The sequence below is a fragment of the Magnolia sinica genome, chromosome 4 (assembly GCF_029962835.1).
Source record: "Magnolia sinica isolate HGM2019 chromosome 4, MsV1, whole genome shotgun sequence".
Lineage (NCBI taxonomy): Eukaryota > Viridiplantae > Streptophyta > Magnoliopsida > Magnoliales > Magnoliaceae > Magnolia > Magnolia sinica.
In genome coordinates this window covers 9399983-9426873 of record NC_080576.1, presented here as the reverse complement: position 1 = coordinate 9426873, position 26891 = coordinate 9399983, and the positions used below count along the sequence as shown (strand labels likewise).

The following is a 26891-nucleotide window of genomic DNA, read 5'->3' as shown; positions in this document are numbered from 1 at the left end:
GGTGTATCAAGCACCCCCGCCACGTACTTTACGTGATTATTTACAACCAGCGGGGGTGAGTACGCCCTCATGCATGATTTTTTCTGAAAATACAGGACATATGGACATCAAGCCAAGGGTTATCCAACTCCTTCCTAAGTTCCACGGGCTTGAATCTGAAGAACCATACCTATATTTAAAAGAGTTTGATGAGATCAGAGCCACCTTAGCCACCTTATATTTTCAAAATGTGTCTGAGGACACAGTCAGGCTGAGACTCTTTCCTTTTTCCTTAAAAGAGAAGGCTAAGACGTGGTTACATTCACTGCGTCCTAGATCCATTGGCACATGGAATGATATGCAAAGGGAATTTATAAAGAAATTCTTTCCACATTATAAAACGATTATCCTTAGAAAAGCAATCATGAACTTCACCCAAAAGGAGGATGAAACATTTTACCAATGTTGGGAAAGGTTCAAGGATTTGGTCTGTTCATGCCCACAACACGGCTTTGAAACGTGGTGTATTACAAATTTTTTCTATGATGGACTGACATCTTCCATGCGTCAAATGGTTGAGACAATGTGTAATGGAGAATTTATTAATAAAAATGTTGACGAGGTATGAGATTACCTCGATAGTCTTGCGGAAAAAACACAATCATGGGACTATTACCCAAAGTCGAACACCACGTCTAGGTCGACTCAATTAAAGGAGAAAAGTGGATTGTATCTCTTGAAAGAAGAGGATGATCTCAAGTGTAAAGTGACTACGCTCATAAGGAAAGTTAAGGCCATGGAAGGAAAAAATGATAAGGTTAATGAAAGTGTTTGCGGCATCTGTGATTGCAATATTCATACAACTGAAAATTGCCCTACAATACCCGCCTTTCGAGAAGTATTGAATGAACAATCCAATGCCGTAAATAATTATCAAAGACCTTTCAATGGACCAACCTCTAATATGTACAATCCTGGTTGGAAAAATCATCCAAACTTTAGTTGGAGAAATGGACAAACGGCTACCCCTCAAGGTTTCTTCAATCAAAATCCAAATAAGGGGAAACCTCAAGAAGAACCGGTTTAAAATTCCATGCAAGAGCTGACCCATGCAATGCGAGACTTTATGCAAAAGATGGATTCACGTATGACGGCTATAGAAAAGGGGATGCTTCCTGCACAACTGCTCCCTAATCCTAAACCGCAATACGAGACAAGTGATCCCAGCTCTTCAAATCAAATGGGGCACGCTAAATCCATCATCACTCTTAGGAGTGGGAAGATCATTGATAAAACCCTTCCGGTTAGGCCCGAAAAGCCTCAAGAACTAGAAGAGGACAATGATAATGGATCTAGTGAGGCCCCACAAAAATTAGAACCGGAACTTCTAAAAAAGCCAGTTGCTCCATTTCCCCAATGGTTGGTCGTACCAAAACCTCTCTCTAACTCTCAGGATATCCTAGAGGTGTTGAAACAAGTGAAAGTCAACATTCCTTTACTTGATGTTGTAAAACAGATACCTTCATATGCCAAATTTCTGAAAGACTTGTGCACGACCAAACGACGGCAGAGTATTCAAAAGAAGATCTTCTTGACCGAGAAAGTGAGTGTCATCCTAAAGCAAGATGTGCCACAGAAATTTAAAGATCCCAGTAGCCCAACCATATCATGTGTAATCGGGGACCATTGAATTGATCATGCACTTCTTGACTTAGGAGCGAGCGTCAATCTGATTCCCTACTCGGTATACAAACAGTTAGGTTTGGGTGAATTAAAACCTACCCTAACCACACTACAACTTGCTGATCGCTCTGTTCGTGTACCAAGAGGGATAATTGAGGATGTGTTGGTCCAAGTTGATAGATTTTATTACCCTGTAGATTTTATCATCCTGGACACCGAACCCATCAATAACATGAGCACTCAGATCCCCGTCATTCTTGGTTGCCCATTCCTTACCACTTCAAACGCAATTATCAATTGCAGGAACGGTGTCATGACTATGTCTTTTAGGAATATGACATTGGAGTCAAACATTTTTTTCAATAACGGCAGAAACTTAGAGGATGATGACAATTTTCACGACATTAACATGATTGACTCTTTAGTGGAAGATACGACACCTCTGACCTTATCCTCTGACCCTCTAGAGAGGTGCCTGGCTCACTCCCATAATTTTGATGATGACATGATTAAGGAGACATGTGCCTTGCTTGATACTGCACCGATACTTGAAGTTAACCGGTGGAGGCCACAATTTGAAGAGTTGCCCCAACCTGATGTAGTGCCTCTACCGTCTAACCTCAAGCCGCCAAAGCTTGACCTAAAACCTTTGCCCTCTGATTTGAAATATGTCTATTTAGGTCAAGATGAGACATACCCGGTGGTGATTTCTGCCCACTTGGAGAAAGAACAAGAGAGTATGCTCATATCTACTCTTATTCAGCATAAGGGAGCCCTTGGATAGACGATAGCGGACCTCAAGGGAATCAACCCATCGATTTATACTCACCGCATTTATCTTGAGGATAACCACTCGGCAATCACAACGTAGACTAAATCCAAACATGAGGGAAGTGGTTAAGGCTGAGGTTCTTAAACTATTAGATGTGGGTATCATATACCTCATATCCGATAGTCAATGGGTGAGTCCAACTCAGGTGGTTCCTAAGAAGTCTGGGATCACCATCGTAGCCAATGCCAATAATGAATTCGTGCCAACTAGAGTTACTACTGGTTGGAGAATGTGCATTGACTATAGGAAACTGAATACTGTCACGAGGAAGGACCACTTTCCTTTGCCCTTCATTGATCGAATCTTGGAAAGGCTAGCTGGTCATTCCTATTACTGTTTCCTTGACGGGTATTCGGGCTACAATCAGATTGAAATCGCCCCTGAGTACCAGAAAAAGACTACATTTACATGTCCCTATGGCACCTTTGCCTACAGAAGGATGCCATTCGGATTATGTAATGCCCCTGCCACATTTCAACGATGTATGATGAGTATCTTTTCTGACATGGTGGGGAAATATTTAGAGGTCTTCATGGACGATTTCTCTATTTTCGGTTCATCTTTCAGTGAGTGCTCAGAAAGTCTTAAATGTGTGCTGAAAAGATGTGAAGAGAAGAACTTGGTACTTAATTGGGAGAAGTGCCATTTCATGGTTCATAAGGAAATTGTCCTTGTATATATTATCTCGTCCAAAGGAATCGAGGTGGATAAGGTAAAAATCGATCTTATCTCTAACCTACCTCCACCCAAGAACATCAGAGATGTGCGATCCTTTTTAGGACACGCAGGGTTTTATAAACGATTCGTAAAGGACTTTAGTCTCCTCTCTCGTCCCTTATGTAATCTTCTGCAAAAGGACACACCATACGAGTGGACTGAGCAATGTCAGGAAGCTTTCACCAAGCTTAAGGGCATGTTAACCATTGCACCTATCATGCAACCACCCGATTGGAGCCTTCCTTTTGAGCTTATGTGCGACGCTTCTAATTATGCTCTTGGAGCGGTTCTAGGCCAGAGAAAAGATAAGAGGCCCTACGTCATTCATTACGCAAGTAGAACTTTAAATTCTGCCCAAGTGAACTACTCGACTACGGAAAAAGAACTCCTAGCCGTAGTGTTCGCTTTGGATAAATTTAGGTCCTACTTGATCGAATCCAAGATCATTATCTACACGGATCATGCGACACTTAAGTATCTTCTTTCTAAGAATGATTCTAAGCCCCGCCTGATACGATGGATCCTTCTACTCCAAGAATTTGATTTGTAAATTAAAGATAAAAAGGGAGTAGAGAACGTAGTGGCCGATCATCTGTCTCACCTTAATACCTCTGATTCCCCTGAGACGACCCATATCAATGACATGTTCCCTGATGAACAATTATTCAGAGTCTCCCATTTACCTTGGTTCGCTGATATTGCTAATTATCTTACCACAGGTTCCATACCTACACATTGGATTGCGCAAGATAAGAAGAAATTTTTCACCAAGGTACGTAACTTTTTCTGGGATAATCCTTATTTGTTTAAATATTGCCCAGACCAAATCCTGAGGAGATGTGTGCTAGACGATGAGCATAAGAGTGTCATCTCCTTTTGTTACTCACAGGCCTGTGGTGGTCACTTTTCTGCTAAAAAGACCACGACTAAGATTTTACAGTGTGGCTTTTACTAGCCCACTATGTTCAGGGACACTCATGAGTTTTGCAAAGCTTGTGAGCGTTGTCAAAAATTGAGAGCATTATCCCGTCGAAATATGATGCCTTTGAATCCTATCCTTATTATAGAAGCATTTGACTGCTGGGGCATCGATTTCATGGGACCATTCCCCCAATCATTTGAAAATTTGTATATTTTGCTCGCCGTAGATTATGTTACTAAATGGGTCGAAGCAATTTCGTGTCGAAATAATGACCATTGCACGGTTATTAAATTTGTAAAAGAGAACATCCTTTCGCGGTTCGGGTTGCCTCGAGCCATCATTAGTGATGGGGGCTCACACTTTTCTAATAGACCATTCGAAAGCTTAATGAAGAAATACGGTATCTCTCATAAGGTGAACACCCCATACCATCCACAGACAAGTGGACAAGCTGAGATTTCCAATAGGGAGATCAAACATATCATAGAGAAAACGGTTAACCCTGATCGTAAGGATTGGTCAATCCGATTGACCGATGCCTTATGGGCATACCGTACTGCTTTTAAAACCCCTATTGGAACGTCTCCCTTTAGACTTGTCTATGGGAAAGCTTGTCATTTGCCTGTGGAGTTAGAACATAAAGCGTACTGGGCGATCAAAAATCTGAATTTCAATCTAGACAAGCTGGCTCGCTACGTAAACTTCAATTAAATGAACTTGAAGAAATCCAGAACGATGCGTACGAGAACTCAAGAATTTACAAAGACAAAATGAAGGCGTTTCATGACCAACGTATTCTACGAAAATTATTCACACCTGGTCAGAAAGTCCTTTTGTATAATTCTCGATTACATCTCTTTCCAAGTAAGCTTCGATCTCGTTGGACTGGCCCTGCCCTTACATTGTGGTCACTGCGTATCCTCATGGGGCCGTTGAGATAAGAGATCCTGACAATGGCAAGGAGTTTAAAGTAAATGGACATCGCTTAAAGCTATTTGTCGAGAAATTTGATTCAGAGGACATGTCTATACCTCTGACTGATCCTGTTTACCATGATTGATCTCCTAGTCTGATGGAGGTATAGGTAGGTTTCCTGTTTTCATAGGACTAGGGTAGTTTCCTTTATGCTGTTTTAGGATAGACAGTAAACTTAGCGCTCCTGGGAGCCAACCCAGCTTTTCATTCTGTTTCATTTTCCTAGTTCGTTAGTTCAATGTTTGTGGTTAACATTGCTGCAAACTCTCACGAGACTACAACTCGTCCACTAGGGGCAACCTAGGGGTTTAAAGGCTTGTTGCATACGCTAAATGCAATCGAGAGCACCTGCGAAAGTGGTGTAGGTAGGATTTTATTTTTGTTATTTCTATTTTGCTTCTGTTGGTTTCTCTCTTGTGCTGACCCGCTCTTACGTAGATATTTTTAGAAAGCTTCTTGATTTTTTTGCCCAGGTACTATCTTTCCATCACTCTTATATTTTCGTTGTCCCATGTATATTGTATGCTTATTTCTTTTACATTAAGGACAATGTAGATTTTAGGTTGGGGGTGGGAGATTAGGTTTACTAATCAGTGTTTCCTTGGTCTTGAGCAAAAATTATGAAAATTTTTAATTTTTTGTGAATTCCTTGTGAATTTCAAGATAAGTGATGTTGGTAATTTATGACTCTTTGATTCAGTATCTTTTAAAAGTTGTAAACATTGATTGAGTCATGATTTCACAAAACGCATCTCGCTTACACATTAAGAATTCAATTCGATATTAAAGGATTAACTTGGTAATCACTAAACATGAAAGGAACCAACTTGAAAAATTGAATGGATCGGGCGAACAGTCTTTACCATAGGTTTCCTCCTTATAGGTGAGGATTCGATTCCCCATAGATGATATTTGAAAAAAAGTGGGTGTGAAGTCTTTACCTTAGGTTTGCTCCCTATAGGTGAGGATTTGATTCCCCTTCTTGGCGTTACTTTTAATGAAAAAATCAAAAATTTAAAAAAAAGAAAAGAAAAAGATAATGTGTGAGACAAGTATGGGTTATTGTGAATTCTCTTATTGGTTAACAATGATATCCTTAAATAGATAGGTGAATCTTAATGTTAATAAGTCGAGATCAGACTATACATCCATGGAATTCAATGTTTAGAATTGTTCTAATTAACAGGTTAATATTTTGAACTTAATTATGAAGTTACCATGTGCTTGAGTCTAGGAAAGAATTATACCCAACATTCATGAATATTAGAATTTTCACATCTCGACTATGTGTTCACAAGTCACTCGGGTTTACAGGAATTGTTTTTTAGTTTTGAAAGTAATTTTTCACATATTTTGCTCGGGACTAGCAAAATGCTGGTTGGGGGTTATGTTGAGGGTCAAATATTGCATATTAGACCCCAGTTATTACCTGGATCTACAGGCATAATACTGTTTAATGGCTGATTTAATCGTGTTTGTGATTCAGAGTGTACTTACGAGCTTAGACTGAAAAAAGGATGATAAAGCATAGATTTAACGCACTGATGATACCAAGGGTAAGGGACGGACTCCAGGGGACCAAGATCAACGGAATTTCATACCAGGGGTCCGCGAAAATTGAGAAACTGAAGCTCAAGCGGCTTGAAAGTCAGCCAAAATGCAAGATCACTGGGTTTCCATCATCTGTTTGGCTCAAAAATTCATACATGGCTTGAGGACCATAAATTAACGGTACACGTAAAATTTCAGCCATTGGATGCCTCTAGAAGTGGCACAACTGACAGATCAGTCACCAAAATAGTGATATGGGGCTCACCTGATCTCTGGATACACTTCAATTTTGGACTCAACGTCTTAAATTAAAAGGGGAAGAAGATGGACGGAGAGGATTATACAGATACATCACGAGTGGACCCCATTGACATCGCCAGTGCACAGTGCACAAGTGCACTTGATGTGCACTGAATCGAGACAATCGGTCAGCGCCGCTGACCCGATCCATCTCGCACACGGAGACAGCGGACGGACGCTGTCTGTCCATTTTTGTGTAGTGGGCCCCACCCATCACCCGTATCAACGATCTGGACCGTCCATTTGTCCCGTGGGGCGGAAAAATTCCATTCCTAGGTAGTATAATTTCAAAATATTGCGTAGATCGGTTTTTTATTGTTCAAACGCAATTCGGATGGCGGTCTAAAAAGCTCAGTATGCCACACCAAATCCAGTAAAAAACTATCCGTTTTCATCTAATTTTTCGAGCTGAATACAATGAACGGGGTGGATTCTTCCAAAAACATCTCTGTGGGGCCCACCGAATACGTCAGCATGCTCTGTTTTTCGTAGGCCCTGTGTTCGTGAAAACCGGACGCTGTGGGCCGTTCTGTGATCAAGGGCACGGTCGGATCCATGATCCGGACCGTCCACATGCTCGATCAGGTGGTTCTGACCCCAGCCATGAAGTCAGAATGGAAGATGGGATGACCACCATCCTGAAAATTCAAACCAAACACAATGAGTTTGCGTTTTTCGCTGGTTACTGCGTAACTTACTGACTGCGTAAACCCCGTACACCGACTCTAGCCGACCGACTTCCACTCCTATAAAAGGAGAAGAGAAGAGAGAGAGAAGAGAGGATCAGTGCAGCCTTGGAGGCAAGGTAGACGTGAAGGGGGAAAGCAAGAGAGAAGAAGAATAGCGTGGAGAGGCTGGCCATCAATAAGATCTTCTTTCCTTTGCTTAATTTTTATTTATGATTTGTTTTTACTGAGATTTTAGCTAGATCATGTCTGGCTAAGCCTCTTAGCTAGGGCTAAGAGGTGAAGCTTGTAGTCTGATGGGAGAGACTTTGCTTGTGCTTCTTGTTTAGACTGACTGATGTTAATTTTAGTTCAATTAAAAGGAATACTTTTAGTTTTTTTTTCAATGGTTTGTTGTGACTGAAATTACAATAGATCTGCGATGATTTTGAGTATTTCTTCCTCCTTTTAATATTCCTGATAGTCAAGAAGCCCTGTTGTTCACCATCGTCTCATGAGTATGGTTGGATAACGGTATCCTTCCTAACTTTCATGCATTGTTGATTGGTTGGTAATTAGTTTAATTCTATCGTTTGCTTTGTCTCCTGGGCATGGTTTGGTGATGGAATCCATTCTAATTCATATACCTTTCATCTCATGAAAACTGATCAAGTAAGTTCAGTTTAATTTCCATGATTCTTAATGCAGGTATAAGATCTCCCTGATCTCTACAAGTGGATCCTCTGAATCCCTAGTTTCCTTTCCTCTAAATTCATTAAGTTTTAGCTTAGTATTTCACTATTATTCCTCAAAAATCATTTGATTTAGATTTCATCTTAATCTGGTTCTCATTCTATTTAGTTTCAGATAACGTACAGGTATCAGTCCCTTGGGATTCGACCTCGGTCTCATCGAGTTTATTACTACATCACAACCCTATACTTGGGGAGTGAACATCTCCTTTGTCCTCTTCCTGTGCAGGTATTCAAGCAGCAAAGGGGGTGAACCGGAAACACCATCAACACTGAGTAATGGACTTTGTGTGATGCATGGGAGAGTGTAAAATGATAAAGAAGAAAATCATCATTTTCCCCAGGTAGTAAAGTATTTGAATCTCACAAGGTTAGTTCCTAATTTTAAGAGAAAAAAGAGGAAATTTTTGAATAATTTTATTTAATAATGGTTTAAGATTGCGCAATTAAATTATTTATATGGAAGAACCAAAAATCTAATTTAAAATTATCCAAAATATCAACGAAATCTCTTAAAAGATAAAATTTATCAAAGAAAGAACGTCAAATAAAATTTATTAGAGCATTCCTACATTATTAAAAGTAAATTCTAAAAAAATTGAAAATATTAAAATTACAATAAAAATGAAAATTACCAAAAGTAATATATATATATATATATATATATATATATATATATATATATATATATATATATATATATATATATATATATATATTATTTTCTTCTACAGTATTGGTTTTGACCTTCAGAACGAGCTTTTCTAGCAAAACGGAAGTCCTTAGCTTGCTATAGGTCGGTTGACTCCAGAGCCTCAGAGCCATCATTACATGTTGATAGATTGTGTTTCATGACTATGCCTATATTAAAGTTATAATTGTTTTATGGTCAACTCATTAAATGATAATTTCTCTGTATTAGGAAAGAATCATTGGATCCAATTACATCATACCTTACAAGGACTACTACTTTCATTTGGGTTTCTTTTCGTCTAACCATGATACATCACTATGATCTAATAAAAGCATGGGCGGCAGTCTAGACATATCAAGAACAAGAACTTACTCTTGTTTGGTTATCTAACTATTCGATTAGTGGACAATAATTGAACGGTTAAAGGTGAAAACCGTCCAATGTTCTTACTCCACAGGCCAACTGTCCACAAATAAGATGTCAGGATCATTCAACCAATCCTATTTTTACAATGTAACATAGTGACAGTGGGTTCTACAATTAGTCTGTTTAATTAGTAAATGACACGTGTGCCACGTCTAAATACCTGCATATCAAGTGTCATAGCAGCCAGGGTACAAAAATCAACACCCCCGCATCATAGTGAATCTGATCACTTGATATAGACAGGCCGATAGACGCGTCAGGTGGACAGTAAAAATCAACCAACAGCCGACAGTCCGACCCAACGTACTGGTCTTGCATCCCCCATGAATGCATTGGCCTGATTTTCATGTCAGGTGGTCTTTACGATGGCCCACCTTTTTGCATCGTATTGAATCTGCCGTATTTATTACATATTTTAGGTTTGGCCTTACGTCACGAATGGATCAACCAACATGTCATATTTTGGCAAATCTCTCGACCTTTGAAGTCCTAAAGATGCAAGATATTGTGAGTGCCTGATCTCTATTTATATGATCATTTCATCCAATGCCATCCAAAAATGCCACTGCCGTATAGCCATTCATGTAATACATTTTCTCCCCTTCCCAGTTCGTCTTGATACATGAAAACCCTTTTCGGATTCCCAATAAAAAAAACATAGTCAAGTGTGGGAGCAGAGAAGTGTCTCTTTCAAAATGCTGGCAGGCAGGGGGTGGAACAACTACTACCCTTAAGCAACACCACGGTATGTGGGGCCGATGTAATGTGTGCACAGCATCCAATTAGTCAATCATGCACATCCAAAACTCAGGTGGATGCTAACACTCCCCCTGCGATTCATTAGAGTGTGGGGTCGAACTCTGCACCAAAACATGAGAAAGGGAGGGATACTCACAACATAAGCACGTGGAACTCTGCACCGGAAGAATATATCAGGGAGTCATATTTGCTGTTTTTGAAATTCAAACATGACTTTCTACTCTGGTACTATGTCAGACAGTCACTTTTTCTTAAAGCCCGAGCTACTAGAGGATGGTGCATCGATATATATTGAAGGACTCTAACAGTAAACTCATGCCCAAAGCCTCTAAAACTGTGGCACATAGCATACTTAAATTTTGGAATGGGCGGATTTTTGAGTTATCCATACATCCCAGGAGCACCTCTTCTGAATGGATTGGATGGCATATACAAAACAGGGTGGGCCACAAACAGAATCTGTAGTTAAGATTTCTAACAGTGGGCATTCGACTGAGGTTGTTAAGGCCTAACTGGAGATCTACATTCCAATTGCTAGGAGGCATCGAAATGAGTACCGCCTCAGCCTAGAGTGTCTCTATCGTCTAATCCTTTTGTGCCAATGACATGTTCATCTTTCGATCGTGCGTGCAATGTTCCAAGAGGTAGCACTTACCATAGAGTCCTTGAGCTCATCACTTCTTGCAATTCTCAGTAGCTCATTGGCAAATCTCGAAACTGCAATAAGATCAAACAATTAGCAGAAATCGTCATAAGATTTGAAAATTAACATGAACTTCAACTGAAATTTCTGACCCAAACTAAATTGTAGATTGTATTGATAATAAATGCTAAGAAATGACAAGCCAACTGAAGTCCCAAGGTACAATGGTATTCTGATCAATGGAGAGAGACATAGGAAGAGGATCATTATGCAATGATACTTGGATCCTTTGGAAAAACTGGCGTAAAAGAGTTCGACTTGACTGAGGAATTATGCTTTTAGTGTTCTCAGCGCATTGGGGCAGTTGGGTGGCAACCAATTGAACTTTTGAATCCACCAAACGTGATCCTTGCCGTGCATAGATCCTGGATCAAGACTTCTACCTTCATGTGTCTTTGTAGCTCCTTTGAATTTTAGCCTAGTTCTTCTTGATCTGCATTTCCAAATAAGAGGAGCAAGTACCACGAACAAAATTCAATCAATATAAAGTGGATCGGCAAAAAGAAAACACATGCTACACAGCCATTTCTAGTTGTGTTTGAACAGAACCTTTCCCCATTAGCATTTTTCACAGCTTCCATTGGACTTGGGAGAAGAGAAATGAAAACATCTCTTCATGACTTATAACATATGAATTTATACAACGAGATGGAACCAATTCGGCAAGCAAATGAGGAACTAAATCGATAAAAAGCTCTCTCAGATCTTTTTAAAAAAAAGCATGGCACTAGTTTTAAAATCCCTCCATCAAACTTCAATTTTAAATGCATCCACTGGCAGATAAAGTTAAAAAATCATGAAAAATCAGTGACCAGAACCAAAACAGAACAGGAAACGAAGCCTACCAAAAGCCTAAGAAAATGAGATAGAAACTAGTTCTTGTGATATTCATGCAGGCATTTTCGTTGCCACCTTAAAAAAATGAGTTTTTCTCATTTTTAGTCAATCATAATCATATGATTACAATGAACTCATAAAAATGATTTCATCGCATTTTCGGAAATTGTAGTCATGTGATGACAATTAATTAAAATGAGATGAACTCGTTTTAAGTGGAACCTGAACCACCGCTGTCACTTTTATGTTGCACCAACCTACTAAAATCTTCCTAACTAAGAACCTTGGGTGGCAATTGGATGGGTTTGGGCTGGGCCTGGTCCAACATTTAAGATCATGGCCTGATCTAAGACCAAAACCGGCATGGGCCTACCCAAAAAATTGGTTGGCCTCGGACCCAACCTGACATGACCTGGCCCAACTGAAAAAATTGACAAAATTACTATTTCCAACAAGATCAAGCGTGCCACATAGAAATAGATATTTTAGAGAAATGAGATCATGATTCTAAATTCAAGATAAATGGGTCGTCTAACTGAGGATTGAAATGACATATTTATAGGATATAACACATGTACATATAAAGGTGTGGTGATGACTTCACTTCCAGCCCAAGCCCGACCCAGAAAATTTATCAAGTCATGCATGTGAAGCCCAAACCCAACCCATGGGTTAAGATACTAGGTCTAAGTCCGTTAGAGTGGGCTACCCAGTATGACCGTTGAATGCCATCCAATCCGTTCATAAGGTTATCCCCACCGTGGTGTAGGGAAAACGCAAATATCATCTTGATCGAATGCAAATATCATCTTGATCGAATCAGGTTTCAATGGTGGGCGTTCGATCCCCGCTGTTTTCTGTGGTGTGGCTCATTTCAGTTTTGGATCTGTCTCATTTTAGAGCTCATATCATAATATGATTGGGAAAAACTGATGAACGGATTGGATATCATATGGACATCTTGTGGGCCCACCGGGCTTTGGGTTACATGGGCACCGTGTAAACAGGGTTTCCAAGAAACTTCTGTCGAAAAAGACGTGTATAAATGCCAAGGTCGGCCCCACGTATCAGAAGACCAACGGCCAGGATTGCGGAGACTCCTGAATACTTCTTCTCCCTCGGAAGTTCAATTCAAACTACTCTCTGCTCTTCTGCCCTTCCAACACCTAACCGTCTTCCCTGGTTGGTAGTTGAAGAATGGAAAACAGCTCTCTCTCTCTCTCTCTCTCTCTCTCTCTCTCTACCATTACTGTTTCCCTTCTTATCCTTCACATTTACAGAATATCCCCGCAATGCCCTCTGCAATTCCTTTCCTCATTCTCTCTTCCCTACTCCTGCCAATTTCTCATCGACCCACCAATGGAATTCAATAAAATCTCCAACTCCTTTGGTTCTTCCAGCGTCGACCACCCATCGGCAGGTGCCATCCGCGAAAATCTCTTGAAGAAACATGGCCCTAGTCACCGAATCCCGAAAAGGGGATTCGCGGATTGCGTTCTGGATTGCTTGGGAAAGCTCATTTCAAGAAGTACCCATTTCTTTCCTTCTCCTCATTTCTCTGTTTTCTTCTGTCTTTTCCTTCATTTTTCTGAGATGGGTTTCATCTGCTTTTGATTTTTATAGAAAAGGTTGATAGGGGAATGCGGTCTGAAGAGGAAGAGAAGGTTGATGCTTGGTTGCATGCCTTGGCTCAGTCTGAAAAGGACTTGGTTTTCGAATATGTGAGGTCGACAGAAAGAGGTGTGCACGTTTTTAGTGATGCTTTGTTGTTGTGGATTAGTATGAATTTTTGAATTGAAGGAGCGGATTTTGATTCAATTCAACCCTTCCCTTCTTTGTTGTTCTCATATTTGTTGATGGGGTTGTTTGATTTGTAAACAAAAAGTTTTCATATGATTTAGATGATGAAATACTAGCAAAAGAGGTATCAAAGTACAATTCAAACTGATGTAGATTGGTTGATGAAATCCTAATTATGATATATGACCTTCTATCTGTTACACACGAGAGAGACTACACCGTGGAAACTTTAATATATTTTATTTCATTGAGAATACAAGAATATATAGAAGATGTGGGAGATCTGTAGATCTTAATAGATAGAAGTGAATTCATCAACATAACTATTTAGATATTATTTACAACTGTAAATGAGCGGCTGTACATATGTATACTTTAACACTAGCAATGAAATTCTTTTGTCATCAGCTATTACGTTGGTTTTTAGTTGTCCACTTCTCTACTGTCACGTAATGCCATGTTTCACTGCATAATACATGGGTCCGCCCATCACAAGCAAACGAACCATTGGATCATCACCATTGCCTTTCACAGGTCCTCTTTTGGGGTCAGCTTTATGAATCCTGTTTTCCCCCATTCATCCTTCTAAACAGGAATTCTCAAGATTAGTTTGGCAATAGTTTTACAACCAGCTGCCCACCTTACATCAACTGTCCTTTAACCGTGCTTGGGACTGGCTGATGCATTCCTTCCAGGCAGTGTTCACATGGGCCATTGGATAAACCATCATATGAGTTTCACAACCAATCAAAGATTTTGATGGTGTCTGGGGCTTTACCACCCCCTCCATTTGCTTGTATTCCTTTTGGAGAAACTGATTTATTTGATGGGCTGAAACCCATGTTTTTTAGAAAACTTTTCTTTGAACATTGGCGTTATCTTATCTCACTTTGTGCAAAATTTTGGATTCTAAGCATCTACCAAGTCGAGTGAAAACCATCTCTCACAAGAGGACTTTTCAGACTTGATTTTCTCACATTAATTTCAAATTTAGGTTTATATCAAAATGTACATAGAGGCATGCGGAACAAAATGCAGTTGGAAAGATATGTTCGTTCATCGATGCGAAATGGTAGCCATAGGGACATCTCGATATTTATATGTAATATGTACTTGATTGTGTTAAATATGCCTAATGTTCACCATAAACGAATGCATATTTGAACAAATTACAGTTTCTTCTATTGCTTGAGAAAAATGTGACGTATAACTTTTGCCGAGTTTACTCTGAGATTTCTGGTTATTTCAATCATTGAAATATAGAAAGTACGTTATAGAAAGTACGTTAAATGTTTATGAAGACCACATGGTATAGTGCTATTTATGACATTTTCTTATTCCATTTCCAAGAAAGGAGGCTTGCTTGCAATATAACTAGTTCTCTGAATACTAGGGTCATGTTTGGAAGCTCTATTGATCTGAATTGCAATAACTAGTTCATTAATGTAGCAACAGCCAAATTGCAATTTTGCATTCCATAGTATCCATACTGAGAGTCTAGGCTCCAATTGCAATTATACATTCCTCAGTATTCATAGTGAGAGTCTAGGCTCCAAATTGCAATTACATTCATTGCAAGTTGGGCTTGAAAGGAATGTAACTGCAATTTGAGGGTTGCCCCTCTTGATTAAAATGAATTCTTGCAATTCAATTCAGTTGTGCATGCAAACTCATCCTTTTTCCTACTACAGAATTCTGATTAGATAACTCTTCAATTTTGGACTGTGTAGCTACAGCGTAAATAAATGATGGATTGCTTGAAAATGCTCCTTTCATTACATTTATGCTAAAAGGTTTGATTTCAGCAGGCTTTAAGCTCTGTCTTGTGCAGGCCTGAGCTTTAGGGAGGCAGAGAGGAGACTGCAAGAAAGTGGCCCAAATGTTCCTCTTGATCATACCTACCCGAGATGGTGGCAAATGCTATGGGATGCTTTCATTCACCCATTCAATATCATTCTGATTGTCTTAGCAGCTCTGTCATACATATCGTACGATTATGCTAATGGAAGCATTATGTTCATACTGGTGTTCATCAGTGTTGGACTCCGATTTCACCAGGTAATTCAATTTTCACAACACTGAAGATTTCAACCTGTGGTTAAAAGACTCAGTGACTCAACCCGGCTCATTTGGCCCTGAGTCAAGTCGCGACTAGCCCAAGCCAGGGCTGAATCAGTCGAAGATGGCTGGGGGATCACTCATGCTATCGAACAGGATTGGGTCTAACTGAGTCCGAGTTGACTTGGACGAGTTGCATCAGACTCATCTGAGTCCTAAAACCATGGTTCAACCCCCCCTCTTCAGGACATTTGTATAACGATGCTAGTTCCATGAAGCAGGTTTTGTTATTGTTATTATTATTATTATCACAACAAGTTATTTATTTCTTTAATTAATTATTTATTCTTGTAACATAATGTTTCTATAGTGATAGTGATGTTTTAGAACCATTTTGGATGATGCAAAATCAAGGTGTATTAGTTTGCATTTTTTCTCGGACACCAAAATTGGTGTTTGCTTTCATACTTAAAACTTTGGGTAGAAATCCAAAATATGGGTATTTGGGCTATCAGTCCCGGGTTTTGAAACCTTCTTTGAAAGAGTAGTAGCTTCAAGAAAATCTCGAAAAAAAACACACCACAACCAAATTCCTGCAAAAATCCGCCATCCACAGTGACCCGTAATTAAAAGGTTCCTATGCATTTCAGGAGTTTACAAGTTCAAAAGCCACCATGAATGTTTGCTTTTGTACTTAAAACTTTGGGTAGGAATCCAAAATATGGGTATTTGGGCTATCACTCCTGGGTTTTGAAACCTTCTTTGAAAGAGTAGTAATTTCAAGAAAATCTCGAAAAAATAAAAACACCACAACCAAATTCCTGCAAAAATCTGCCATCCACAGTGACCCATAATTTAAAGGTTCCTATGCATTTCAGGAGTTTACAAGTTCAAAAGCGGCCATGAAGCTGTCAGAGCTTTTAAAATCGCCTGTTAAAGTTCAGAGGTGCGCCGGTAGATTTGTTCAGACAGAACTGATCGTTCAAATTGATCAAAAGGATATTGTGGCTGGTGACATTGTCCATTTCAGTCCTGGGGATCTGTTTCCTGGTGATGTGCGGCTATTGACCTCAAAAGACCTTGTTGTAAGGTATGGTGCTAGATCAAACACTCACTCCACTTGTCATATGAGGAAGCACTGAAGACATTCATTCCTTTCTCTACAGCCAATTATAGAACGCATGACCACCATACTGCTTCTTGAACAGTCAGTCTTCATTAACAGGCGAGTCTGGGACGCTTGAGAAAATTGCAGAGATCAAAGAAGATCCACGGACTCCTTTGCTTGAGCTTAGGAATATATGTTTCATGGCAAGTTTTTTCTCATATCTAACTTTTTGATGGCAGGTGCTAGACTACCATTTGTGCCTTCCACCATTTCTAAACAGCAATTACTCATCTGCTGACTCATAGCAAGAATTTATGTCAATCCAGACTATCAAAATCCGGACCTGGGGAACATTGTGGGTGGAGCATACCCCAAAAATCACACAAATAAGGCAATCTTAACCATCCACTTCATAGCCATCAAATGGACAAATATAAAGAAATGTTCAGCAGTCCAAATACATTGTCTGATATTAGATGGTTAGATTTGCCCAATCACTAAGATTTCGGGATGTGCACCATGATTGACATACATGTATTCCAATTGCAAGATGATAAGTCACCACCATTTAAAGAAATGGTGGAAAGTACATTGCATTCTATCCCTTTGAATGCAAAGAAATTTTTTTTTTTTTTTTTTTTTCCTTTTTTTGCATCAATATTAATTTCAAATGTTAACTATCTGTGTTTCAGGGAACAAGTGTGGTATCTGGTTGTGGCACTGGGTTAGTCATTTCAACTGGATCTAAGACTTACATGAGTACCATATTTGCCACATTAGGAAAAGAAAAACCGCCTGACGCCTTTGCCTCTGGTGTGCGGCGTGTTTCTTATGCACTTATTTGCGTTATGCTTGTCATAGTCCCCATTATCGTCTTCTTGGATTACAATACATCACAAAACTGGAGTGAGAGTATTCTATTTGGGATCTCTGTTGCAGTTGGTCTTACTCCTCAGATGCTTCCTCTCATTGTGAATACTAATCTTGCAAAAGGAGCCCTTGCAATGGCCAGAGACCGATGCATAGTCAGAAGCTTAGTTGCTATACAAAACATGGGAGCCATGTAAGTTTGCGTTTATCCTTGAATATTCTAGGCGTGATGAAAATTCCTCTCTCTGTGAGTACTGATGCATGTGTGTTCCTATATCTATCTGCCTATATCACATGCACGCACGCACCCGTATGATCTTTGGATCGTGAGAGATATATGTGCATCGACTCTCAGTGCAATCCATTTTTCCTGTATGTATGTTTGGATGTACATTCATGGTTGTCAAGGCCAGAACCTGATATGGAGACTAGTGTCATCGCTGAAGTGCTTCTCCTAAGCTTAGATTGTGTGCCACTTGACTCAAACCCCTTTTGTGGATGAGTCAGCCAACCAACAAAATGCTAACCAAGCTAACTTGAAGAGGAGAGATCACAAGAGAGTTTGAAGGTTGTATTGCACCAATGCTCAAGATGAGGGGCATTCCCCCTTATATAGACCTAAGAAGCTCTCCGTCTCCTAACATGGATGGCTAGGATGATGCCAAATGACAATCATCCAATGGTTAGGAATAGTACTAGAAGGCACTAGAGAACTCTAAAATTGAGATCTCTACACACATCTAATCTTTTCTAGAATTCTCTAAATTCAATGTACAAAATTTCTAGTGAACAAGTAGTGCCAAAATGGCCAAGTCCACGAGATGGGACATTGAGATGTCTGCCATGACAATTCTACAGATTGGACATCAATCTCTGAGATGGCTGCTAGTGGACCATTGGTCACTTCAAAGACCTAGACCCATTTTGATGCAGGACAATTAACCACTTGCTCTAAAAGCTCGAACTGTTAGAGTATGGCAAATTAATCCCTTTATCTCATAGCCCAGGCCCCACATCTCTTGGGTTAGGACCTCAGCCGAACCCTTTTCGTGGGCCCCAAATCACATGGGCTGCCCACCCCGAGTGTGTCCCTGCATCCCACGGGCTACCCCACTTGAGCCCGGTGTGAAATGCGCATTAATCACCCTTGGTGAGGAGTCTCAAACACGAGACCTCCTCCTTGGGCCGCACCCACCCCGAGTGTGCCCTTGCATCTCACAAGCTACCCCACTCGAGCCCAGTGTGAAAATGCCCCTGCATTACATTTCCTGATATTTCAAATGATTATAAGTGTTCAAATAGTGAGATGATATTAGTTATTGCATTGTTCTACTCTAAGAAATATAGGTTTCAACCATTTTGTGAAATATATTTTTTAAATTTTGCAGGGATATCCTATGCCTTGATAAGACTGGAACTCTGACCATGGACCAGATTATAATGCTACATCACCTTGATAGCTGGGGCTTACCCAAAGAGCGGGTTTTGCAGTTCGCATTCCTTAATGCTTACTTCAAGGCTGAATTGAGGAATCCGGTGGACGATGCAATTTTGGCGTATGTTTATACTAGTGGATACAGGTTTGAGGCATCCAAGTGGAGAAAGATAGATGAGATACCTTTTGATTTTTCACGGAGAAGAGTGTCTATAATCATGGAAACATATCTGAAAAATATGCATGACAGAAATGGGCCTTGTCCTGATATTAGTAGATTCATGGTTACAAAAGGAGCACTCGAGGAAGTACTAGATATTTCTAGTTTCGTTGAGCATATCGATGGCGGCTTTACCTCTCCTCTCTCTTTGGAAGACCGTCAGAGAATCCTACATATGGGTGAAGAACTAAGTAATGATGGATTACGGGTTGTGGGGTTGGCAATAAGAAGGATAAAAATGGTATGTTTCCATCTCCTTTGGTGTTTGTATGTTGTTGTCTTGAGTTTGATGCATATCCGTGTTTCCTCAATAGTTTCTTTCCCATGTTAGAGATCATTCAATAGATTCTTCGTTTCAATAGTTTAGAGTATTACAAATATATCGTGGTCCACAATATTACCCCACAGAATACATTTATGACTGCACAGCCAACCTCCAGTTGTAAATGCCCCATTAGACCACTGGATGCATGCTCTCCTAGATTTTTATTCAATTGGTCCTTTTCATCTGATGATTTCGACAATTCGCTTGAGGATACATTGAGAGCCAATTGGAATGCGAACATGGCACACAGATGTGGAATCAGGGCCTCTCATCAGGTGGTGGCAGCTGTGAATATAAACCGAGAAAGGTCCCACTGAGATCATTGAATGCTGTCCAACCATCAATCTAATTCTGTTTTGCTGCATTTATTTTAGGGTTATGTGCATCTACATCCCTTCTTTTATATGACAATTAGACGTACCAAACCCATCATTAGGTATTAGAGGAATCCATACCAAATGACCAAAATACCCCCTTTTCAGTTGAAGTAAAAATGTCCACTCATCAGAGGATAGAATAATGCAACCAATCTGATTTTGAATCTCTGTACCATCTATGGTAGTGCCCATGATTTGAAGGCAGGCTGTATATAGTAGACTTGTATGAGGGCAGTTTTGTCCTAACATTAATTTGAAAATGAATACAACGGTGCTAATAGATGGTGGTTTCTTGCCTAGGGTAATCTGCAATGAATATGTGAAACAGAACCCTTTGTTTTATACAAAACATATTTTAACAATCTTCTAATTCAATGATCTTTTACTTTTTTTAAGCATCTTCCTGTCACATTGTTGCAGGAAACCGTTGGTGGGAGAGCTGTTGATGATGACACAATTGAATCCAATATGGTTTTCCTCGGTCTACTCACCTTTTTTGATCCCCCCAAAGATTCTGCAAAGCAAGCTCTACGGCGTCTGGCAGAGAAGGGTGTAAAGGCGAAGGTCTTAACCGGCGACTCCCTTTCCTTAGCCATTAAGGTCTGCAAAGAAGTGGGCATCAGAACCACCCACGTGATAACCGGCCCTGATCTTGAGCTCCTCGACCAGGCCACCTTCCATGATACTGTGAAGAGAGTCACGGTACTGGCCCGCCTCACTCCGACCCAAAAGGTCCATGTGGTTCAGTCTTTGCAAACTGCCGGAAACCACGTCGTTGGGTTCTTGGGCGATGGAATAAACGATGCCCTTGCATTGGACGCTGCCGATGTCGGGATCTCGGTTGACTCAGGCGCGTCAGTGGCTAAGGATCTTGCCGACATTATCCTTCTCGAGAAGGACCTTAATGTCCTTGTTGCAGGTGTAGAACGTGGTAGGATCACGTATGGAAACACCATGAAGTATCTAAAAATGTCAGTTGTCGCTAACATAGGCAGCATTATATCACTCCTTGTCGCGACCACATGCTTGCCGTTCGAGCCGTTGACACCAATGCAGCTTCTTACACAGAACTTCTTATACAATCTAGGTCAGATTGCAATCCCATGGGACAAAATGGAGGAAGAGTACGCAAGGAACCCACAGCATTGGTCCCACAAAGGACTGCTATTATTCATGTTGTGGAATGGGCCAGTCTGCTCTATATGCGATATCGCTGCCTTTGTGTTTCTTTGGTTCTATTACAATGCTTACCTGCCTTCTCAATACAAGTTCTTCCATTCAGCTTGGTTTGTTGAGGGCTTACTAATGCAGACACTCATCATCCACATGATCAGGACAGAGAAAATTCCATTCATCCAGGAGGTGGCATCGTGGCCTGTGATCTTTTCTACAGTCGTGGTTTCTGCGGTTGGGATCGCAATCCCATTCACTCCTGTTGGAAAGGTTATGGGACTGACTGATCTTCCACTATCCTATTTTGGGTTTTTGGTCTTGCTTTTTCTTGGGTATTTTTTACTTGGGCAGGTGATCAAGAGGGCTTATATCATGTTCTATAGGAGATGGCTTTAATCGACGAATGCATTCGAGGAAGCAAATGGATTGGATCTTTTGCATGTGTATAAAGATCATGGTACGTTAACAGTATACAATGGAGATAAATGTAGGATTGGAGCCTTAGGCAGTGTTTGGATGCACAACTGAATCGAATTGTGAACTGTTAGTTTTATGAGGAGGAGATGACAAAAGATTAATGACCCCCTTTCATTCACAGTGAGGAATTAACCCTCAAATTACAGTTTCCCTCGAATACCAGCTTGAAAGTAACATGCTTGCAACTTACAGGTAATGCCCTCAATGAGAACTGATCACCTACAGCAGGCTGCATGATTTACCATGCAGCCCCACCTAGTATTCATATATATATTTTTAAAGTTGGGTCTGTCGTTGTTGAATTTAAGGTCATTTTGAAAGGATCCAGACTGTTTATATGATGGGCTTCATCACAGAGGGGGTAGCTGACAAAAAAAATAAAAATAAAATCTCAGATTGGAATATTTCAAACTTTTGAATATTTAACTATCTTCGTTTGAAAATGGACCATCTTCTTTAAACTTACTTTTTGTGGGCCATCTCATCAACCATCCTTTGTGTAGCCCACCATATAAACAGTGGATTATTTCGAAATGGCTCCTTATCCAAGGGCTGTATTCTTCAAGTTAAAAATAGCAATGAGCTGTATCAGGGCCGAATATGAACTCAGGCCCCATTTAGTGGGTTTAACTTAGAGAGTAAAATCCAAGTCATCATTTCACTGTAAACAAAGCAAAATCCCAATCAAAGGTGGAGAAACACATAGTAGATTACGTAAATACTCTTTGATTTGGCTAAAAACCTTTCACATGTCCTCAAACAGTGGAAAAATAGAGGATAGATAATTTTGAGGCATGGTGTAATCCACAATAAAACACAACGAACCAGTGGTGTATGAACTACAGATCGTAACATGTTCAAAGATATGGGCCATCCATTCTGTAATTCCTCTTCATGAGACATTTTGTATTATTCATGATGCAAATGAAAGAGTGCACGTACCCATGGTTTTATGGCTTCGATGGGCCCAGCCAGCTCAGATTCAGTAGCACCCGACCTCGGTCTATAGAACAAGTGTGATACGACTCGCCCAAATTGGCCTGACTTGGGTGAGTCTCAACTTGATTCAGGATTGAACAAGTCGGTCCAAGTTGTGAAGTCTTTTGATGGGTATGGAAACGGGGTGAGGAAAGCATCAGCCCATGTCTCCAAGCTGGTTTATTAACGGACCTCAAAATCAAGCCCTTGCCACCTGTAATGAGCCTGTATTTGAGCTTGGGCTAGTGCCCAATACAAAGTAATTGTCACTCGTGAGCCCAAGCGACTATGTGTGCTCTTTCATTTGCATGGTTGTTGGGCCCAGAAGATTGATTGTCCATCCTTGCATATTGCACAAACCATTGCTTGGGCACTTGCTTGATAATGCCGCAGCATGAACTAATCTTGGACACAGCCCTCTGAGTTCTTGAATTTTGAATTTGGAATTCTCTGCATTAGGGGTGGCAATGGCCTATACTTGCCCCACGGCAGGGCCCAGGCTTGAAGTCCAAGACCGGTGCTTGAGTGGGCCAGGCTTCCATCCAATGATGAATGGCCCAGCCCAGCCCGGGCACTGAGACGTGCGCCATGATGCACACAAGTGCAAGATCCGGTTTGTCCATATCGAGGGTACCTCTGTGTTGATGCCTTGGCCCAAAGTCATCCCTGCTCACTCCAAAGGTGGGCCATAGTGTCAGAAACCAATCCACAACTAAGAAAAACCTGGTGAATTTGTTCTTGGCCGTCCATTTATTTTTTTTTAAAAATGTGGTTCACCTGATTTTTGTGAATTGGCATGATTTTTTGGGCAAGGCATCTACACTATGGATCCACCTAAGGGACGGCTAGGATTATTCACCCATATGGAACCCACTTTTTTTTTTTTTTTAATTCCCTCTCTTCCCATACAGGGCCAATTGGAGTTTGGATGGGCAAGTGATCGGAACTGCTAACAGTCCGTTTGAAAAAAGAAGAAAAAAAAGACCAGACTGTTATTAAGATTGGACGGCCGCAGTGAGAGCCGTCCGGTCCCGTATCACCTAACTCTTAAATGGGCCAGATTCCAAAGATAACATCAATATAACGATTTAATTGCAAAATTTATATAGAATTTTTGTGGACCACAAATAGTGATGAAAATGTTGGCATTGGATGGGTGGGCATGGTATGCTTTAACCTAATGCACTCATATTTATGTGATTGTGTGGATCGGTTGGATAGGCCTGTACTAAGATATTTCTATCGTTTTCTTAGATTAGAAGTCTTTAATTACTAGTTCATTTATTTCTATCATCAATCATATTACAACCTAATATAATCTTAAATTTATATAAAGAAATATCAAAATCCACATATAAAGTCTAAAAAAATCAAACATTTTTATCAATTAATGTCACTTTGGTGACTAGCACAACTAATTCCAACCTTTGAATATTTGATTACTCCATAGTCTTGCTCTTAATGAACCACTCTAAAGAAGTTTGATTTAACCCACAACATAGCTAATATTAATTAATGATAAGTTGGAAGCATTTTGAATATAACAAATGGTTGAATTTATTCTTTCTTTTCTCACAACCAACAATGCATATCAACTCCTGAAGTATGGGGAAGGGTCCAAACGTTTTTAGCCTAATCAAGACTTAATATAGGAATGTGAAATGATGGGCAATCATTTTTTTATTTTTTATTTTTTAAAATTTTATTAAAGAAAAAGGAAGGATACTGTGGGTATGTTCATAATTATTTTAATGGACTACTTTGATAAAATTTCCATGACTGGGCTATCCTTTAGTCAAGTAAGGGCGTGTTTGGATCGCAGGCCCGTACTATATTGTTTTATTTTAAAATAATACATTAACTTATGTTTGAATCGGATTTGAAATTCAATATACACTCGCCGCCCATGTACGTCTCCGAACCAGAAACGGATGGGCACGCAACTCTGCTCTGACGTCTACTCATATCAAGCAGCGCAATTGATTTCTTTGCATTGCAAAGGGTTGGAAGGAAAAAACCCATTTTCCTCTATGGTGTCTTGAGAGACCATTAAGTGAGTGTATATCTTCTTCCCTCTTCTCCGTTCGTCTACCATACTGCGAAAGAGGAGATCGTTCCTCTCCATTTGAATCTGGGACGTTAGCTGGGATGTACGCCCATCCGTCTTCAGCTACAACGAAGATGTAATGAACTTTTAAGCTGCTTCATCGTGAGAAAAATCAATATTCTTCTCTCCTATACTTATCATTCTCATAGACTCTGAAAGACCAGGTAATGTATTTTCTAAGGTGACAATTGATTGAGCACTGCATCCTAGACAGTTTAGATGAAACACATACATCGTGTTGGTGCCCCTCAGAGCATCGAACACCATCCATTGGGTGGTGTCAAGTTTTAGTAGCCAATCCGTGATCCATAGCAACTATAGATGTGGCCTGTGTTATGAAATTTTCGCACTAGGGAGTCCGTTCCTTGAACAAACATTGAATTCGGTATATCCGCTGATTACATTGATAAACCGACAAATGTTTTTAGAATGCGCTAATAGAGCTAGAAGGCAAATTTCAGCCCAATTTATCTTGAATGAATCAATCCGTTGAAAACACCCTATAAATTGCCACAATTAGGATCTCTTTAATTAGAAGAGCGAGCCAGGAAGGCGCCTGTCTTGTAAGATGATTTTCAGAAGGAAAATAGGCGCCGTGTCAATCAACCTATGAAAATAGGCTCGCGCTCGTCCGAGAAAAGAGCCCACAGGGATAGGGAGATGTAATCATTTAGAGGGTGGTGATTCTCAACAGAAAGGGAAGTGAGGTCACTTGAAGAGCATATGGAGAACATCATTAATACCAAATTTCATCTCATTCTGACCGGTGGATCATGAGATCAAGCTTACTTTTTACTATCCGATAATTTCACGATCCAAATTCTCATTTAAATGAGTGGCCACTCATTTCAAATCTCTCAACGAGCCAAACAATATGAATGGGTTAGATCTCCAAAAAAGAATGTGAAAAGTGGGCAAAAGGGCCCACAATCATTGACATCACTGGGACTACATATGGGCATGTGCACACCTATTTTTTTTGGGCTACATATGGTGATCCAGCAATCCAATGGCTATGGGGCTCGATCCTCGGTAAGACAAGGGTGGACCTCATATTCCAAGTCGTATGATCAATTCCATACACGGATTATTATATTTGAACATAAACATCATACACACAATATGAATACATTGAATAGTGTGGATTGCATAGGGAGATGTGGGCCTTTAGATTTAGAAGTTTTTATAAAATTTTGGATTCCCCAAACCCTAATTACTGAATTTTGGTGTTTTAATTATTATAGGATTTTAGAAAAATAGAAAAAATAAAATAAAAACCTATTTGATTAAGTCAACCAAGCGATGAGAGAGAAAACCTGAAAGGAAAGAGGGTGATGACGTCACCTCTCCCTCTCATGCCTAATGGCAAACAAGCCTTTTACCATAAGGATGGAAACATTGATGTGTTACAAAGGCCCAACATGGCCTGCGGTTGGATGATATGAATCGTTTATTATTCTCATTTTCTCATGAACTTTCCAACAAGTACTCCCATATGTATATGTATGTGATTTCTGAATAGCGTTCATGAACCAATTTCAGTAATTTGGAATGCATTCACTAAATCTACATCATATATCAATATTTCAGTAAATCTGGATGGTTCAATTCAAAAGGTAAGATGAGATCAACAATTGGACAAGCGGTTTCAGAGAACACAACTAAGAATGACTTAAAATCAATCACTTCTTCTAAGCTGTATAATTATGTGATAAACATGGAATTATTAAAACATCATCAATCAAGACTACAAATTAAATCAATACATCACTTATCAAACAAACACAAGTAAAGAATATTTAATGGAAAAGAATGTCTTAAATCAACCTACACGCCAAAAATAACATGTCTTTCAATTTATACCATCAATAACATGGTGAAATTGAGATGGCGGCATCTCTTAATCTATGAATTCATTTCATTTTTTATTTTTTATTTTTCTGATTGATTCTTGTTTAAAGTACTATCATTATGATGATTTGAATATCTAACAGACATCAATCACATTGCTGAAAAATTATAAAAATATATAGTTATCACGAAACGGGGTTGCTTTAATACCATGTTGGATTTTTAAATCTAATGTGGCAAAACAAAAGGGGTTTTTCGAAAATCCAATTCAATACATTGAGCCAAGGACCTTGTTGCAGTAACTTCAAATCTCACAC

The 26891-nt window shown here is 39.8% G+C and overlaps 1 protein-coding gene and 1 non-coding gene across 3 annotated transcripts; one reads left to right on the top strand and one right to left on the bottom strand.

Moving 5' to 3' along the window:
* Positions 1–385: 385 nt before the first annotated feature.
* LOC131244818 (small nucleolar RNA R71) lies at positions 386–492 on the bottom strand. Its single transcript, XR_009170591.1, has one exon. It is a non-coding gene; the product is annotated as a small nucleolar RNA R71 (small nucleolar RNA).
* Positions 493–12960: 12468 nt separating this feature from the next.
* On the top strand, positions 12961–21742 carry LOC131242378 (uncharacterized). 2 transcript variants are annotated; one of them, XM_058240971.1, is made up of 9 exons: positions 12961–13323; positions 13419–13535; positions 15427–15653; positions 16532–16743; positions 16862–16964; positions 17454–17574; positions 17701–17824; positions 19020–19527; positions 20409–21742. In XM_058240971.1, exons 1-9 carry the CDS (start codon positions 12993–12995, stop codon positions 21555–21557), a joined length of 2892 nt encoding a protein of 963 aa, XP_058096954.1. In that variant the 5' UTR covers positions 12961–12992; the 3' UTR covers positions 21558–21742. The 2 variants fall into 2 exon arrangements, with proteins under 2 accessions (XP_058096954.1, XP_058096953.1); XM_058240970.1 differs by having other exon boundaries at positions 12962–13323; positions 17454–17824.
* The last annotated feature ends 5149 nt before the right edge of the window (positions 21743–26891 follow it).

Excerpts from the sequence above, each read along its gene's own strand:
- LOC131242378 (XM_058240970.1), top strand. The coding sequence starts at position 12,993 with ATGGAAAACAGCTCTCTCTCTCTCTCTCTCTCTCTCTCTCTCTCTACC. Across the intron at positions 13,324-13,418 it reads GGGAAAGCTCATTTCAAGAA|AAAAGGTTGATAGGGGAATG; the intron begins GTACCCATTTCT and ends TGATTTTTATAG. Across the intron at positions 19,528-20,408 it reads CAATAAGAAGGATAAAAATG|GAAACCGTTGGTGGGAGAGC; the intron begins GTATGTTTCCAT and ends ACATTGTTGCAG.